The 16,839-nt window shown below is 42.7% G+C and overlaps 1 protein-coding gene across 1 annotated transcript in view; it reads right to left on the bottom strand.

Moving 5' to 3' along the window:
• Window positions 1-1,736: 1,736 nt before the first annotated feature.
• The window catches only part of arhgef18b (rho/rac guanine nucleotide exchange factor (GEF) 18b), a 42,884-nt gene continuing 27,781 nt past the window's right edge, over window positions 1,737-16,839 (bottom strand). The window contains exons 25-31 of the mRNA XM_069699113.1: window positions 16,103-16,171; window positions 15,867-15,914; window positions 15,382-15,663; window positions 15,066-15,215; window positions 6,739-7,084; window positions 6,119-6,262; window positions 1,737-5,682 (exon numbers count right to left, since the gene is read on the bottom strand). Coding sequence (XP_069555214.1) covers window positions 5,354-5,682; window positions 6,119-6,262; window positions 6,739-7,084; window positions 15,066-15,215; window positions 15,382-15,663; window positions 15,867-15,914; window positions 16,103-16,171 — 1,368 coding nt within the window. The 3' untranslated portion in view covers window positions 1,737-5,353. The remainder of the gene's footprint in view (window positions 5,683-6,118; window positions 6,263-6,738; window positions 7,085-15,065; window positions 15,216-15,381; window positions 15,664-15,866; window positions 15,915-16,102; window positions 16,172-16,839) is intronic.

Raw genomic sequence — 16,839 nt, 5'->3', positions numbered from 1 at the left:
GGGTCTGAAATGCTTTGGGATCCTTCAGGAGGAGCTGGAGACCATTGCAGGGGAGACGGACATCTGGGCAAATCTGCTGCCACTGCGAAAATGGATGCATGGTTGGATGGATGCGTGTGCTAGTATTGTGGGTCCATGAAAATGTCAGTCAGTTGACAAACCAAACTTTGGTCCAGACTGAACTCCCTTCAATGCTATTTGTTAGACAGGCATTACATTTTGTAGTCACAGTACCCAGACCTGTTGACCTTTGAAGTTCTTCATCACTACCATGACATGCACACGTGTCTCAAAAATTACTGGATGGTTTATATGAAATTTAATAGAAACATTTTTGTCCCCGGCAGGATGAATTGGTGAGCCTCTGATTTATTAACTAATTCCATTATCAGGTCAAAGTACTTCATTTCATGACCAAAACAAATCAGACTTAGCTGTTCTTTGTATTTACCGTCAATTCACATCAAGTATGTTAGCATAGTCAACACATTTTAAACTAAGATAATGTTCATTGTAAAATCTTCATTTGTTTGGCCGCCATGTTGATAAGACAAATGGTTACTAAGGTCACAAGCAGTTAATTTTGAAGGGTCACAAGCCAACAGGTTGGGAACCCCTGAATACGTCTCAGTAGCTAAGCTTCACTCTCACTGTATCAGACACTGTTGGCTGATTCCAACCTGCAAGGTACTCCAGTGCTGGGCTGTTAAAATCTGAACGGAGGAGCCAAGACAAACAAAAAACAACTGCTGACAGAGAATCCATTAAACTAAGATTCGTCTCAGTGTTCTATGAGCCTACAGGGATGTTTGTCTGCACGTCTGGCTCTGCAGAGAATCTATTTGTTTAACTTTGTGGTGAGAACAGCCTCTGACACAGAAAAACTGCAGCCAAGACTCCCGACTTCCTGCAAACTGCATTACACAAAACGCAACCGAGCTGCGAGGCGGTCGAGTTGAGGTAGGTTGGAGACACTGGAAGAGACAGGGAAGAGACAGGGAGACGTGAAATGGGCAGAGCAGAGGAAGGAATGAGACAGAAACAAAGACAGTAAAATGCAGCTTCCTTCCACAGTGGAAACAGCCTGGAAAAATAATTGTTGAGAGGAGACAGAGGAAAGCCACTAATGACAGCAGACAATAAAAACTGGCCACTGGCGTCCTCCCAGCCAGAATGACAATAAGGCAGGAACCAGGCCGCCCTGCTGTTAGCGAGGGATTCAACAGCTTCAACCACGGCACCTGAAAATTGAGCTTTGTCTGGGGAATAGACTGCTATTAGGCCGTCTAAACACGGAGTCAGTAACATCTTTACTGCACCTCCCAGACATCCTCCCATGGAGGAACTACCGGGGGAGAGAGAGAGAGAGAGAGAGAGAGAGAGAGAGAGAGAGAGAGAGAGAGAGAGAGAGAGAGAGAGAGAGAGAGAGAGAGAGAGAGAGAGAGAGAGAGAGAGAGAGACATTCAGGCTGATTGGGTGGTCAGGATTATTTTGATGAGCAGTGAATAGAAATCAAAATAACGAGGCAGAATTGTATGTTATATTCACGTGGTGGTTTAAAAAAAACAAAAAAAAGGGAACAAATCCTTGTAAATACAAATTTAGTTCAGTGGAAATTATCCGTTGCATGCGTGACGTTTTCCTAAACAGCAATGATCCAAATATGCAGCAAAACAAACAACTAGTTTTTGTTGACTGGTTTAAAAGCACACGAGAGAATAATTCCACAGAATAAATCATTTCAAGACTTTTTATTACTAAATTTCTCTAAGGCAGCAGTTTGTGTCCACAGGTCGTTCTAACGTTGCGCAGTGAATAAAATAAAACGGTACAAAAATCGGTTTTGCTGTGTGCTACAAATGTCATTAGACAGCTCTTGGTAAATAAAAGTTCACAGACAAAAATAATAGGCATTATAAACATTAATTTTCCCCTTCAAGTATGCTACTATCCAAAGTGACTAGTGTAAAATTGGCAGAGGAAATAAAATGTTCAGGATTATTTACATATTACAGGTCCGACAGCTGTGTTAAAACAAACAACAACTGGAAACAACTCGGTTCTAAAGGTTTCCACTCTGTTTTTAGTGTACACGCACACACACACACACACACACACACACACACACGCACACACACACGCACACACACACACACACACACGCGCGCGACTGACTGGCTTCCAAATGATAAAACGGTAGAATGGTTGAGCGTTTCATTTACAGCACAGCAACATTTAAGACTCGTGTTGATCAGTGGCACCAGCAGGCAGCCTCCACCTCTCCAGTTGAGGTTTAATAAAAGTCTCACACCTGGAGCAGAACTCAAGGGCTCTTCCACCAGTTTTCCTGTCGTCTCACTCCTCTCATTCAGAATTAAAAACAGAAAACGTACCGATAAGAAAGTCTTGAGAAAGCATGAAATTATTCTTGACCTTGGGAAATGAAGTTTGCCAAAGAAATCCTAACTCAAGGTCCACTTTAGTTGCTTTTTTCAGCTTTCAACTAAAAGATATGGTCTTCAGCAGCAGATGGAACTTCCTCAGATGTCATGGGAGGTAAATCAGTTGAAATGTGAATGTAAAAACACTCAAGATTTCACCAATTTTAAGGACTTACAAGTTAAGCATAGCTGATGAAGACCATGGGATATGACTGGAAGTGCTGGGGGGGGGGGGGAGCAGTAAGTAGGCCTTGAGCTTTGATTGTTTTGCTAAAGTCTGGATAAATATTTTTACATTTTACAGGATTTCACAAACAAGTATGTCAACATGCATATTAACAGTCCATAAATACAAACTGTAAAGGAGCCTTATCAGAAAATAAGACACACACTAAAGTCATACGTTTTACGTTGTGAGCCAGAATAGCATCATTAAGACCCCATCGATTTATGTTTAGGTTTATGTTTTGTGTATGATTTTATTTCAAGGTGTATAAACAGATTTTTAATGATCTGGCTGTGAGAAAGTAAACAAATCCAAACAGTTGACCTGAAGCAGGATGTAAGCTGGACGACAATATGCTGTCAACAAACTTGTTCTGGACACTCCCTGGAGGATGTTTTTACAAGTAATAACACTTTGTGGATGACCACACAGCCAGCACAGTGTCATTTATCCTTCATGCGAGGGCTCAGACAGGAACCCAGTCAGCTGGATGTCTCTTTGGTTTTGACCAACTGAAACAAGCAGGCGATTTCGTTTTTACGACCGCTACATAGTCCTGGTGAGACATCGCTGGCGACTCCGCTCGGAGAGCCAGCGGACAGTGCACCTCGACTTCAAATGCTACAACATCAACACATATCCGGAGATTAAATATACACACACCTTCAACTGAAGTTCATTTATACAAAAGCCATGAAGGATTATGGTTTCATAACCTGCCAGGAGGAAGGTTGACCGAATTGTACCTACACACCTATGTGTGTATTTAACGTGTATTTACAGATGTGCGCAGGCAAGACTGCTGGTAGACTTTTGCATTTTGATTCATGTCCCTGTTTCTCAAAACAGGAACGTGTCGGAGGAGGGCGGCCGGTGCAGACGCACAATATGTACAGCAATACACATAATACACAACTTCAGACACCAGCTAATTTGGACAAAGACAAACGGCTCCTCAGACATTTTCCCTCCGCAGACACAAAACATATTAATGTGTCAACGACATGATTTAAAGAGATGTTGTGTGTGTGCAGAGAAAAAGAATGGGCTGGACATCGTCATATTTCTTCAGTGAAGAAAGAACAAAACAAAACAAAAAAAAACACTGGAATACGAGACAACGGATGATAGTTGCTCTTCGCTGCAGGACCACAGTCACGGCTACCAGTGTTTCAGTCAGGCACAGAGATTTAAGACCCAGATAATGAAATGTTATCAGCAATCAATAAAAAAAAATTAAAAATTAAAAAAAACCCCGCCTTCAATGAGATTTCGGTGCCTCAATTAAAACGGACATCTATTAAACCGGCTGGCTAAAATGAACCGATACACACAATTTTACAAACTGTTGAGTCAGCAAAATGAGGTCGAGTGACACAAGCTTTCAAAAATAAGTCACTCACATTGACTTTTCATTAGATTGAAAAAAACATATCACTCTTGTGGATTGAACGGGGGAACCCATAAACTTTAAACTGCTTCAGTTCCGTGTAGCAGAGTTTTGATTCTGCACATATACATGCTGAACGCTGAGTGAAGGCAGAGGGGTACGATGTACAGTAACTGCGATGAAGTACATTTTATGACTGATGATAGATGATGATTTCTTCTACATTTGGGATTCAATATTTTCCCCTACAGCACTGAATAGACACTAAAGTAATAAACTGGGCCATAGAGTGCAAAATCTGAAAGTTATACGTCACATTAGTAGGATGATGGATCTGAAGACTTTTAGGGCACAACCGCCCGTCAGATTATCATAACCGACTATTTTGTTTTCCTTGAGAGGCCACCGGCTAATTTCCCAGGTGGGGAATCGAGCTACAAGTCTGGGAAATATACCTTTAAATGGTAAAAGGTTAAAGCCGATTTTGTTTTAATTGGAATTTAAATATTTTTCCGTAACAAATCTTTCAAATAAGTGATCTTTTATGAAACAGGTGATGCAAAGATGTGATCCGTAATTTTAGCTTTCTGTAATGAGCACAATTTAAACAAATACAAATATTGAAATGAATAAAAGCTTCACAATTGTGACAGCTGTACAACCAAACACGACACATTTTGTCCATCAAAGCTCATTCTTCAGTCTGGAATGGAGTATTTACACTGTGCAAAAGAAACACCAAGCAGGGAGTGTTTATGTATGAAGAGTTGATTTACTTCCGACTTCCTGTCGAGTCATCTCGTTTGGTTCCAGGTCCAGTAGAGCAGAGGAGGTCAGGACTCCATCACTGCACGCCTCTTTCATGCTTCACTAACCGGCCTGACTCCACCTCCTCTCCACAAAAACAACCCCCAGTTTGTCCTCCACCAAGTTCCTTTCAGTCACGTCCCCCGTCAGCCTTCATGGCTAATGTCTTTGGGTTGGTATAACTTCATTTAACCCATTTACACACACGTAGCCTTTCAAAGGATTCCCTCTCTATACTTGTCATCCAATTGAGTTTAAATATAAAACTAAAAATTAAATAAAATAAAACTACTATACTGCTATTGGCGGTTTTGGAGCATATACACGGTAGCACAGTTAAAGTAGAAATGTTTTCTTTCTTGAACATCAACGTCACATTATCACACAGAGGTTGCTCCTTGTATTGGGCCCTACGGCTGATTGGGGACCAGTGACTGTCCCATACTTGCTCTCTTTTTTGTTTTTGGAGTCAGTGCAGCAGACCGGAGTTTAGAAAAAGATGACATCCTCCTTATTGACGTCCTCTGTGGGGATCTTGTAAGGTGGTGGCAGGCTGTGGCTGTGGCTGAGCCCGGGAACATTTACCTGGACGTGGGCCTGGGTGTTGGGACTGAGTCCCTGCGGCTGCATGTGGGACTGGAAGTGCAGAGATCCGGTGCTCTGTGAGTGCGGAGGCATGGTGGGATGCTGCATGGAGGGTTGAGGCTGGGCCTGTGCAGGAGGCATGGGGGGCTTCTGAACATTTGGATGGTGGGAGGCGCTGATGGAGGAGGCAGACTGGGTGTCTGGTCCAGCGTTGTCTGGAGGACTGAGTTGATCTATCAGACATAAAGGAAAGGCCGTTAGAGAACAAAGGATTACATAAAGGACAGATTAGACATTTGTGTCCCTTTAATACAGTTGGTCTCAAATCTAGCACGTGAAATCCTGCCAGTGTTTTTTTGTACATCGTAACTGTGAGAGAACAGGATTAAAGTGTTAAAACGTCTGTGTCTGCAGCGCAGCGTGCCGTTAATCATAGTGAAACATGTGAAATTGATAGGTGTTTACACAGGGTGAGGCTGGGCATGAAGGCAAGCTTTACAGAGGAATGATCGGGCGGGGTCAGGTTTGCCCAGGTGGAGAATGCGTGCGTCTCATGTTTGTGCCTGTGAGAACCACGATTAATAATGCAGAAGGCGGAACAGAGGAGATTGTGTTTGGATTTGTCCCGACCGAGCAAACGAGGAAGTGTACGTGTGTGCAGAAAGATACCGGCGTGGTGATGCAGGGAGTGGGGCTGAGGAGGCGCCGACAGCGGGAGCTGCTGGTGGGGGCTGATGGAGCGCTTGGCCTTCAGGGTGCTGTCCTCTCTGGCGGACAGTTTCAGAGGGAGCATCTGCTTCATATCCACCGAGGCTGAGATGAGGAGGAGGAGGAGGAAGATGTGGGAGCAGATTGAGGAAGGAAGCGAAGAAAACAAAAGACAAACAGACACAGAAGGTGATTTAATTGTAAAATGAGGTTGCATTGGTAAACTGGAGCAGGCCAGTATTTGATAAGTCAGCAGGCTGACCCTGTTTAGACAGCTAATGTGATCCTAATGAAGGAGATCAGGTCAACCTTTTGTCAGGCAGGACACAGTACGCAAGAAAAACAAATGTTTGCTGCACAAATAAACATGGAAGCGCAAGAGAGGGAAAACCTCAAGAAAGAATCAGGATGTCTCAAGTGTCTAAACAAGTACGGGCAACTATTAAAGCACCTCACATCTCATATTTTTAAGGAGTAACTTTAAAATCTGTTTGAATGTAACATCTCCAATTTCCGTGAGCCATTAGTATGAAGAAAATCGCTGCACCTCCTGATCACGACGTCAGCATTTGACTACTTACCAGCACTGTCGGTGCGATGTGAGGTTTTGCCGCTCTTGCCTCCTTTCCCTTTGCCGCTGTTGATCGCGGCCAGTTTGGTGGGGATCTGCTGCTGCACCCCGACCAGCTTGTGCTGCTGGTTGGTGGTGCTGAAGAGATGCAGCGGCACCTCCGTCTTCAGCGGCAGAGTCGACGAGCTCGTCTCCCGCCGCAACATGACTTCGGGCCGCTCTGGATAGTCGGCTGACGCCACGGACAGGCTGGCGCGCACCAGGGGCTTCTGGGGCAGAGGCAAGTCGCTGGCGGAGACGGTGAGACCGGCAGACGAGAGCAGCTCCCCATTAAGACTCCCAGACAGGGGGGCCACCTGGACGACAGAGATTACTGCACGTTATTCACCGAGAGGCCGCTCAAGTCTTCTTGTTGCAGGCGTCATAAAAGACTTCAGATTCAGCACGAGTTCAAAGGATGGCTTCCCAACTGTGCACTGTAATTATCCATATCTGTGGTCCGATTCATTTCTGTTTCTGTGAAGCGTTGCGTTTGCAACTGTGTGTGTTTGTGTACTTGTATTGCTATGATTATGAGGACCGGATTGAGTTTTACACCATCGGAGTGAGGACATGTTGGGATTGTGATGACTTTTAAGCCCGTTCTCACTTTCCCACCCCTTAAAATATCGGTTTGAGTTCTAGACTTGGTGTTAAGTTAAAGTTTAGAATTAGGTTTAGGATAAGAGCAGGAGTTGATGAGTAAGGTCAGAATAAGGGGCGAAGCAATGCATTATGTCAATGAATGTCCTCACAAAGATAGCCATACAAACTTGTGTGTGTGTGTGTGTGTGTGTGTGTGTGTGTGTGTGTGTGTGTGTGTGTGTGTGTGTGTGTGTGTGTGTGTGTGTCGTAAGGAGCCTGAACTGTGGGTAATGTATGCCAATATTTTATAGAAGGAAAAATAAAACTTTAAACAGCTGCGTAAGAGCAGAGCAGAGACACACAGACCGACACACACACTATAAATCGTCTGTGTGACGCCGTACCATTAAAGAAACACAATCTGTCGAGGCGCAGGATATTTATGGTCTAAAGAGGGAATCAGAAACACATGGAACTTTTTCTGCTGAGCACGTGTTTTGGTACGTTTGGTGCAAAGCTTTTGATTTTTTTTTTTTTTTCTTCCCCCAAGAAGCTCAAGGACAATGCACACGCACGCACACATACATACAAAAGGAGAAACATAAAACCCTCAACTAATAGTCGCTGTGCACATAAAGGCGTGTCCGACAAGACAAGCAGGACTGTTAGACAAGCAGAGGAACAAGACAATGGCTCGTATGACATCGGTTGATGATGACAGACACTGACTGCATTGTCCACTTAATTACAAGAATGAAGGAAAGACGATCTACAGATCGAGTCAACATTATCATCCAACCTGCATTCAGTGAGATTAACCAGGAGGATTTATACAACAATGCGGAGGTGCGGTGTTTGTGTTAGTAAGCCCACGTGTTACATTACAAGAACTATAAAAAGCTTCCTTTCAGAGAGCTATTGTAAGAATTACTGTGCGACCATACTTCCCTAATCCCTTCTACAACACTGCGGGCCAATAAGGCTGCAGAAAGATATATATTTAAATAAAGAAGTTAAAAAAATAAATAAAATCAAGCAATCCAGAATCCACTTTGCTTCTGGAAACAGCCACATAATATATTTGGTGCTCAGGCTGATTATAGCCTGGAAACCAACTTTACTGGACTGGACGTCTTCCACCATGTTCGCAGACATACATTCAGTACAGTACAGCAATATTACAGTCTGCTAGAGTTATCAAAAACAGTTTCTAGGTCAGACTTTAAGTTAAAGTCTGGTAGCAGTCATCAACTGTTGTGTTTGTATGCCGTCCTCACGCTACATGAATGACGATGCTCACGACTACTTCCTGTGGCGATGCACGACGACTGTGTTTTACGAGGCATTGAAGCGCACTCATCTGACCGCGTGTGGAGACCGTAGCTTCCTCCATCTGTAACGGCAAAGCATGACGGGGGACGACCAGAGGCCGAGGGGCGCCCCATCTGTGGGGAAAGTCGCCATACCTCCTTCCCCGACCCCTCCCCTATCTCCACCATCTTCTTTTTTTTTCTCCTCCACCATTCTTTTCTCTTTCAGCGCTCACTCATCTTAGCACACAGATGTTCCGTTGTTCCCGGAACAAGGTGACCGGCTCTCAGCGACACAAACGGACGGTTTCCAGGGCAGTAAACTGCGGAAGCTGCAGAGCACAAAGAGCCCTGACTGAGAGCACATAAACAATTAGCACTGGATGACTTCCAGAGGCTTCTCGTAATGACAGGTTTGGACGAACTAATTATACAGCCAGGGTCCTCTCATCCTGAAAACTGCCTGGATACTCCCATATCATTCAACTCTCCACCAACACCGCACAATGTGTTGCCTTGTACACAATGGACACCACCAGGATGGAGATACTGGCTGAGTGAATCTTACCTGAACTCGATAATGTGTAGAGCAGCAACATGTCAAGTTTTGACTTAAAAGTGAATTTCTGAGCCATGTGCAGCTCTGATCCGAGGAGAACTAATGGGATTAGCAAAAACTGCAGGCTTAACATGTCTAATCCAAAATCAAAGTGTTTAAGTAATTTATACAGTTTATAAATGGAACAATTACTCAGAGTAAATAAAGCTCTGCATGACATTTGAAAAAAGCAATTATTCATTTGACAAAATTATTCAGAAACTATTTCAATATTTGATCAAAAACATTCTGTTTCCATCTTCCCCACTCTGAAGAATTTTGCCTTCATCTGTTCTGCATGACAGGAAATGGATTCTCTTTGGGTTTTGAAGTCTTGGTTGGGTATATAACAAGACATCTGAAGTCACATGTACTTCTGCAATGACATTTCTTAATGTTCTCTGATCTTTTACAGACTTTAAAGCCATGAGAAAGAAAGAAAGTTTCCTTTTGAGAGGAACTATTCTAATTACTGATGTAGAATTTAGTTTGTTTTTCAGCCAAAATACCACATATTTCGGGAGGTTATTCTTACATCTTTTCTTACATTATTGCAAACTTAGATGGTTGGTAAAATAAAACGTCACCTTTGACTGCTGTTTAATTGACCACCAACTGACCAACAATCTATCAAAGTTGCAGCCCTAAAACAGTTTATTCATTATAAAAAAATAATGGGCAGATTAATCTATAATAGGAGAATTATTAAAGATTAAATTCTGCTTAAATTGCTTTATTCTATAGATTAACTCCATTTTATGAATTTGTTGTCTTTTATTTGTATCTATTTTAATGCATTTTATGTCTTTACCCTATTTTTAAATCACATTTTATGTTTTTGTTCCTTTATATTTGTTTTTATGTGAAGCCCTGCGTGTTCCAGCACTTTGAGCTGCATTTCTTGTATGAAAGGTGCTGCATAAATAAAGTTTATTATTACTATTACATTTATTATTAAATAATCTATAATACATCACATTACCCAGCTCAAAATTCACTGCCTTGAAGCGAACTAGATGCAGAGAAGTGCAACTTAGATTCCACTGAATTGCTTTTTCAACTTCAACGCTGATCAATTTGACAGTATTTTGGTAAAGACAGAACACAGTGTTCAGCTAACAGGTGGGAAATAGCTGCAGGAACAGATGGCTTGAAAATATCTGCCCTCGAGCTCGGTACTCTGTCTTGTTCTCCCCAAAGCAACTGCTGTAGAGGAAGCAAGTCAAAGGCGTGTGTGTGTGTGTGTGTGTGTGTGCGTGCGTGCGTGTGTGTGTGTGTGTGTGTGTGTGTGTGCGGTGAGTGTGCGTCCGGTGAGTAAATAGTTGCTTAGTGGAGTTTGTCAGACAGGAACACGCCGAGACGAGCTCATTGCAAAGAGGCCGTGGAGGGAAAGAGAGAACTCCCTGTGCAGAAGGCACAGATAAAAGGTCACTGTTTTACGAGGTACCTTTTGCCATTTGTCTGTCTACAACAGTTTCCCATGTTTTAGCAATACTCTCCGTCATGTTCATGTAGTTACTCACATCAGGTAATAACTCAGTTGTACAGTTTTCTGTGCTTGTGGAAAAAACCAGAAGCAAAAAGCAACTGTTCAACTGATTCCTTGTCAAAAGGTAACTCAAGAAAAACGTAAAGGCAAAGCAGTGGTTATTCAATCTTGTCCTCAAGACTTTCCCCAGCAGGTAGGGGATTTAACCTTTGACCTCAGTCATAAGTCCAGTTTCTACCCTTCAGGTTTTTTTTTTCCGATCAAGCACATTTACTGCGTGTTGCAAATTTTTTTCCCATTCATTGTTGATGATTGTGCGTTTCATTCAAATCTCCAAATTCTAGTGATAAGCTCAATAACGCATGCGCTTTATGGCTTCACATTCACCGCACGATTGCGCAGTCAGATCCAAGATCTCCGTCCTGGATCAGAGCCAATATAAATCATATGATCAGATGAGATAATAGATGAAAGAGATGCTCCAGGACAGTCAGGAGGTCAGGACATGCCACAACAGGCACCGCTCCTGCTCAAACACTCACACATGTTAAGAAACAAGCACAAGCACACACACAAGCGCACGCACACACACACACACACACACACACACACACACACACACACAGACAGACAGACAGACAGAGGAGGCATGTCTCTTTTTATGGGGGTCTAATCATAGCTCTCTGGATTTGCTGATGAGTCTTAATTTTGGGTGGTGGTGATTAAATGTCTGTTGATATTAGCTTGGCCCCGAGCCTGTAACAGATCCTGTAGTTGCAGCTAATGAAAAGAGCGTTTGATGTGTTTGACGCAAAGGGGGAACAAACCACTTCCAAACCACCCAAAACCACAGCCAAGACAGTCACACAGCACAGCCAACGGTAAAGAACAAAACACGCAGACACTACTTAGCTCGTCTGAGACAAATATTAAAAGCAGGATTTTATGGGGTGTTGAGTGCTAATAGGGTCTCAATATGATCTGCTTCCCATCTCATCTTGTAGATCATGTGACAAACAAACTGCACAGAGATTCACAACCACTATTTCAGTGAAGGCCTCTGTAATTAGAAGAGCATTACTCATCACAACAGATTAGGTCCATTTAGCCGGAGGCTCAATGGCTTTGCGAGACCAGGGGATGTGGTTTTCCAGGAACCACTGTAAAGTATCAAAGGCCCTCTGTAGCACGTAATGGGATGATAAGTGCAATAATTCATGTCAGCTGGTTATGTTTGTGTATGTCTCGAGTTAAGACTCCAGTAAACCCAGGACAGGCACTGAAAGGTCCTCTTAACACGAAACTGCCGGGATGACACAGAAAAACAGTAAGTAGGTCACAAGATGTCTGAAAAGATACGAGGAAAGTTAAGAGGATTAAAAAAAATGGAATGCATAGTTGCAAAAAGGCTCTGTAGCTTTTTCGGGGACATGTCGGGATGTGAATGGACGGCATTGTGTCATCTGTCAGTTACTCAGACTGGTATGCGGGATGAAGTGACGCTGGCTGATCGGAGATAACGGTCAGGCATCAATGAGGTAGGCATGTCAGACAGTGGAGGGCGACTAATGACATCACTGAAGACAGCTATTAAACAGAAAACACGTGTGTACGGGCAGCTCGAGGGGTGAGGTCATCTCCCTCGTTCATCCTCAAGCAGCAGAGACGGTGCAGGGCCGAGGGATTGTTGGTTGAATAGATAAAGGATCGATGAGTTGCACAGACTGGACTGACTTAAGTTTGTGAAAGTTAGAATCGAAGGCCCCAACCATGGCTCCGCAATATCGGTAGCCTTATTGTGCTGTATATTGATAAATTACATTGTACAAGGTTGGATCAGCACCGTGACATGCATAGAGCAGGAGGAAGTTATAACCTTTACGAGCAAGTATTCAGAGTTTTATTGCTTGATTAACATCAGCACCCGAGTTACACCACCGATCTGTGCACATCTGCAATTTCTGCATGGACATGAGCAGAGGGCACTTTTGTGTCAAACTCAGGAAATCCGCAACGGACACCCATGAGATGAATGAAGCATCGGGCTGCAGAGTTGTTTTGAGTGACATTCGCTTTTCAAGAGGGTCAAAACGTCTCTGATCAATACCCAAAAAAGCGCATCAGGTCAAGGGGCGCAACCAGGTGGGTTTTCTCTGACATTTGCAGGGTTGTGGACCTTGAATTTGTCCTCCAGGGTCAGACTGTCAACACAGACTGTGATGTTCTGAGGCATCTGAAGATTCTCTCGCACAACAACACAATTGTCACTCCCCACCACCCCTTCTCAACAGATTTGGTTCTCTGCCAATACATTTATTCCCCAAAAATTTGACACAAACTCTGATGGTTACAAAACTGTGTGTAACCATCAGGTGCTGATGTTGATCAAGTGACAAAACTTGAAATACTTACTCATGAAGGTTATTGCCTCCCACTGCTTCATACACATCTGTGCTGCACACCATTCAGATACAACAGAAGCCGTCTCTGAGCTTTTTGATCCACCCTTATTTTGATACATGCGCCCAAATTCCTTCATAACACCTACAGCGTATGGGAGCATGTGTCAGTACAACTAGCATCAAACTCATTAGATGAAAGGGCAGAGTAAGAAAAGACGCTGACTCATGGTGCTATGGCTTCTTTTTTTTTTTATGTGTGTGAACATTAGTCAGAGTGAACAATAACATCATCAGGTGTGTTTTACTTGGATTCCTCCTGATGACAGGGACATGTGTGTGACTCTGGTAGTGTAGCTGTTGTTAATATTCATCTTCTCCTCTTATCAGTCTGTGGTTCCTTAGTTTCTTTGATACAAAGATACAGTTCGTATCAAGATCAAATTTTCCAGGCAGCACACTAACCTGACCTCTCCTCAGCTTGTTTCAGAAAATACTAATCAAACAAACAGTGATTGGGAGATACGGGCCGTTGAAAACACTGAAGGCTGATATTAAGTAACTTTACTGCAACTCCTTGACAGATGTGTTAGCACGGGGCATGAAATTACAGTCAGTCAGTCGATCTTTCTCAGAGCTCCTCTCCCATGAAACTCACAAACAATGGCACACATTGTGCTGCAAGGACTGAACGAGGGATACAAGTAAGAAAACACAGGAAAGAGGAGACAAAGAGGTGAAGGGAGGTTTCTCCCTATGTAGGTGGATTCCTCGGTTGAGTGGTTAGAAATGTGTTCAGTTGTCCACGTGTTTATCATTGCGGCTCCATCTGTGAAACAGGTTGTGTGAGGAATAATTACAAGGCAGCTATTTGAGATGTTATTTCTGTAAGTGAGGAGACAGCCGATGAAAGGGATATTGAAACTAGAGAGGGGTGAGATGTGACAGAGTGTGTGGACACAGATATTGACAGCCGCATGAAGCCAAGTAAGAGATGAAAAAAATGTCTAATTAATTTAAATAAAACGCCTCACTATGAAGTTGAATGTAACGTGATCTTACAGTCAATGTGTTAAAATACTGTGTTTTGTACTTCAGTGCCTCAGATGGTTCAGTAGCTTTGGAGGGGTGAGTATATGAGTTATGTTCAGGGAGGAAAAAAGAGCTAAGTTACATAAAAGTTTGAAAGAGAGGAACAAAAAGAAACGGACAAATAGGGACCAACAGAGCGACGGGAAAGCCCCTTGTTATTCTTTACGCTGTGAGTAATCGCCACCAACACGACCACTCCCATCATTAATCATTACCTTGTCCTTATTTTCCTCCTTTAACTGAAGCTTTAACAACTTTATAAGTGCTGTAATAAACTCTTTTTATCACTTTCAATTTAGAGTTTCATAACTTTAGAATAGAGAAGCATTTTTAACCAAAGACACCTATAAATTTCAATAATTTAAATGATTTATGCAATTAGTCATCAATAAATGAAACTGAAAAATACCTTGGGTTATCCGTTAGCATAAAAAAAAAAAAAAAAACCAAAAAAACATCCCATTATATTATTTAAATTTATAGTTTCCTTGTCTGTGTGGCCAAATGATAAATTGTGACATCTGCTGATGTGCTGACAGTGTGTGAGGACAAACACACCTGTGCAGATGACAGGATATGCATATGCAGATCAACTACATTGTTGCCTTTACTTTTGTTTTTGAAGTAAATGAATTGGAATAAATTCAATATCATTGCTACTAGCAATAGGTATACTAGCACTAGATATACTAGCAATAGATATAGTCTTGTTTGGTGAACTTTTTTATATACACACTGTGATATCTATATTAGCAAAGTTTGTCTTGTGTTAGTGTTTTTTTTGTTGTATGACATTAATCATCGCTGCCACCGCAGTTTCCCCACCTCAATGGTCTTCCTCTTGATCTTCTTCAGGTGTTCCAGGCGCTCCTTTTCTTTCTCCACAGCTCTGGTGGACTCTCTTAGTCTCTCCAGGTCCTTCTGGTACGTCTCCCTCTGCCTGTCCAGCTCCTCCCTCTCCTTTGCCCAATACTCCTGCATAAAAAAGCAATGTTGCAAAGTTTTGGGTTTTGCTTCTTATGAGCAAATCAGGCATACAGCAATGGAGGCAGAAAATCTTGTGCAACAAGTTCATGAAGTTCAGCTTTTAGCACACATCTAATGCAATTCAAATCTCCCCAGGTGGCTCAGGGTGCTTCACCTCCAGCCGCCTGCACTCCTCCTCTCTTTGTCTTAGCCTGGCCTCGGTACCCTCGACTTGCTGGCGGTGCCTCTCCCTCTCCCTCTCCCAGCGCTGCTGCTCCTGCCTGTGCTGAGACTGCAGCTTGTGGAAGCTGGCCAGCTCTTCTCGCTGCAGGGCCAGAGTCCGCTGTTTCTCCTGCTCCAGGAGAACGTTCCCTCTGTGACGGCCGGGCAGTGAGGCTCGCTCTGTCAGTGAGGCCCGCTGCAGCTCAATGTGACTGTCCTGCTGGGATACGATGGCCTGAAGAGGAGGGAAAAAAACATCAGGTCACAAGTGAACGTATGTAAATGTGACAATGCTGATTAACTGCAAACAAATCAAGCAAATAATATGCAAATATACAGAATATACCATTTGTTTCATTTAGATATATTTCTTTCACTAACTGCTTTTGTTAAAATGTTCCGCTATCAGATCATAAACGGTGGAGGAGACACTATCACCTGCAGGCTGTAGAGCCTCTGGGAGAGCATCAGTACTCTGTCGAAGAACTAGAAAGTCAAACAACAGACAAGGTTATAATCAAATAACCACCAGCTTCCCCAAAACAATGCAACATTTCATTGGATTAGGAAACATCTCATGGGTGTATCTTTTCAGTTCAGTAGGCATGGATATGAATATCAAATCCAACAGTGTTGTGCAGCATAAAGTGACAGAGAAGAGAGGAGAAGCTTACCTCAGCCTCGGGGAAGGAGTTGGACCAGATGCGGTTCCATCTGGCAGGAGAGCAGCAGCTCTCATCAACCTGAGCAACAACAGTCAGAAACCCAGTGAGTAATGCTCAGTACTCCTATACATTATATACACAATACAGTAATGTACTGTAAAAGTCTCTGAATTTGAATTGTTTGCGGTAATTTCAGATTTTAAAATTGAATGGTTTGATTTTTTTTTTTTAAGGTGTTCGTGTGTAAAAAAAACCAACCAAAAAACATCACTTCTGTCCACGTTACACTAACATCTAAAAGAGATTTCACTAAACGTATCAGCTATTCTGTAAGCCAAATAATAACTATAATAGGTCATGACCAAGTTTATGGCTGGACTGTGAATGAAATGCAAGAGGGCTTTTAATTTGAAACAAGGGCTTTTAAATTGAAATGGATACAGGAAGCCGCTGCATTCGACCAACCAAGAGTGTAACTTTATCAGTCAATCAGTTATTAATGTAACGTTTTAATAAAGCAATTGTTTTATACATCAAAAATAAGAATAAGTTCATTTTAATTTTCACAACATCACATCCCTATTGCCAAGACTTAAACCAGTCAAGTCCGATGTAGTCTGCACTCCAACCAGACACCCCTGCACTCGCAGACTTCCTGGGAACGGGCCCAAAAAGTCTGTGAGTCTGCAAGAGCCGGACATTTAGATTCAACTAGTAAGTGACCGACATTTGCATTTACAGGATTG

Source organism: Brachyistius frenatus, unplaced genomic scaffold, assembly GCF_029030835.1.
Source record: "Brachyistius frenatus isolate BFR_SWC_R1_liver_20210118 unplaced genomic scaffold, ASM2903083v1 Contig_29, whole genome shotgun sequence".
Taxonomy (NCBI): domain Eukaryota; kingdom Metazoa; phylum Chordata; class Actinopteri; family Embiotocidae; genus Brachyistius; species Brachyistius frenatus.
This window is presented reverse-complemented; position numbering and strand designations above follow the sequence as displayed.